General features: G+C 11.9%; 1 protein-coding gene across 1 annotated transcript, besides 3 other annotated features; it reads left to right on the top strand. All coding sequences in view use genetic code 6, as the record gives it.

The window, feature by feature from the left end:
- Positions 1-456: 456 nt before the first annotated feature.
- Positions 457-504: a microsatellite.
- A 78-nt stretch (positions 505-582) lies between these two features.
- Positions 583-887, top strand: IMG5_037350 (hypothetical protein; the record flags this gene model as incomplete). The annotated part of the gene is made up of 1 exon (XM_004038975.1): positions 583-887. A coding segment is annotated over one exon (305 nt), but the record flags the coding sequence as incomplete, so codon positions are not given.
- Positions 698-750: a microsatellite.
- Positions 840-887: a microsatellite.
- Positions 888-2452: the final 1565 nt, after the last annotated feature.

Genomic DNA, 2452 nt, shown 5'->3' with positions numbered 1-2452 from the left:
TTTTTTTTTTTTTTTTATATATTATTCAATTTATAATTTATTTATATTTTTATATTGAAGATTTTCTTTTTTCTTCTAATTCTTTTTTTATTTTTTTATATTATTTCTCAATGCTTATATTTCAATAAAAAGATTAAAACAGAGCATAAGTAAATCTGTTATTTTTAATTTTTAATCATTTTCATTTACAATACTTAATTTTAATTCATTATTTTCATGATTTTATTCCTATATTATAGCATTCAATTTCCTTATTTCTTAATTTTTAATCATATAATTTTATTCTTTTAAATTTTTTATTTCTTATTATTATTATTAGACATTAAGCTATATTTATGAAATTTAATCGTCTTTAATTTATAATAAACTTTTTAATTTATCCATATTATTAACAATAGCTTCGATTTACTATTCTTATTATTATAAAAGTCGATTTTTTTATAAATTATCTTTTTCTAAATTATTATTTTCTTCATTTAATTATTCTATTTTTTCAATTAAATTTTGTTTTTCTTATAATAAAATTTCTTTATTATTATTTTATTATAATAAATCTTCTTGAATATAGATTTTTTCTTAAAGTTCTTTTATTTTTATTTGAATTTATTTTGACTTTTTTTCGTTTTCTTTTTGTGAATTTTCTATATTTTCTTGTAAATTTTTAGTTATTTTTATAAGATTTTCGTTTTTTTCTTATAAATTTTATATTTCTTGAATTTATTAAGAAATTTTATTTTCTGAGTTTTTTAAATTATTTATATAACTTATTTCTATTTATTTATTAACTTCATTTACATCTTTTTTTTTTTTTTTTTTTAATAATTTTTTTGCTTTATATTTTTTATATTTACTTTCAAGTTTATTTTATATTTCTTAAGTTTATTTTAGTTATTTTATATTTTCTGTATATAATTTTTATATTCTTTCTTCTTTTTCTTAATTCTATTGTTCAAGGTTGGAGTTTTTTTACTCTAATTGACTATATTTTTCATTTAATTCGGTTATTTCTTTTATTTTTTCTTTCAAATTTTCATTTTCTTATTTCTGTTTTAATTACAGACATCTTATTTAAGTTTAAAGATTATTATTTTCTGTATATTAATTTTGAATTAGATTTTCTTTTTCTAATAAAATTGATTTTAATTAATTTAAATCATCTATAAGTTTATTTTATTTTTAAAGTAAAATTTTTAATTCTGTAATTTTTTTATCTTTTGTTTAATTTTCTTTATCTAAATTTTACATTTCATATATTTAATCTTCTAAATTTTAAATTTTTAGTTTATTTTTTTCATTTTCATTTATTTTTTGATTTATTGAATTTTTTTATTATTATATTTCCTTAACTAATTCTTCTATTTTTTCATATTATTAATTTTACATTTATTTATTAATTAATATATTTGAATTTAAACTATATGTATTTTTTATATTCATATAATAAATATTTAAATATATAAATTTTTTACCTATTTTTTAATTAATTTATTTCATTTTATTAATTTAATTATAATTGTTTATTTATTAAATATTCAATCTCTAATTATTTTTTAATTCTTAATTGTCATTTTATATTTCTTAAAATTTTAAATTATATTAATCAAATTGATTATTTAAACTATAAAATATAGATATATATAAATAATTAAATATATATTTATTTATATGATATATATATATAATTTTTTTTATTTACTTGTTTTTTAATTAATTTATTTGATTATCTTTTTGGACTAATTATGATTTTAAATTTTTAATATCTTGTTCTAATTAGCTAATTTTCTCTTTATAAAATTTCTCAAGTTAATTAGTTGATAAATTTTTTTAATGATTTAATTATTATATTCTATTTTTAATGTATTTATTTATAAATAAATATCTAAAAAGTTAATATACTTCTTTTTTAAAAAGTTTATTTCATTATCCTTTGATTATATATGTTATTTTAATTTTCGACATTCACTTTCAAATTATTTATTACTTTAATCTGAAATAAATTATAATTCTATTGTTTTTTATTCCATTTAATTATTTATATCATTTAGTCTTATATTAAGAATATATTTAAATGAAATAATATTTTTTTTACATTCTTTTCATTTAATTAATATCAACTTCTTTTTATTAAAGAGTTGTTTAATAAACTATAATTTCTTTATTAAGTAAATTAATTTATTCATTTAAACTATTAATATCACTTATATTTAAATCTTTATTTCTATTTAAATCATTAATACTTTTTTTTAAAAAAAAAAAAAAAAACGAAATAACACAAATACTTTTTACTTTTTTTTATAAATACTTTTTTCTCATATTCTATATTTAATTATCTTTTTCAGATAAGTTTTATTTTAATTATTCATTTTAATTTTCTAAAATATTTATTTATTCCATTTAATTTTTTAATTCATTATTATTATAATTAATCTATCTATTTATTTCATTTAATCTA

The sequence above is a fragment of the Ichthyophthirius multifiliis genome (assembly GCF_000220395.1).
Source record: "Ichthyophthirius multifiliis unplaced genomic scaffold scaff_1120509249850, whole genome shotgun sequence".
NCBI lineage: Eukaryota > Ciliophora > Oligohymenophorea > Hymenostomatida > Ichthyophthirius > Ichthyophthirius multifiliis.
This window is presented reverse-complemented; position numbering and strand designations above follow the sequence as displayed.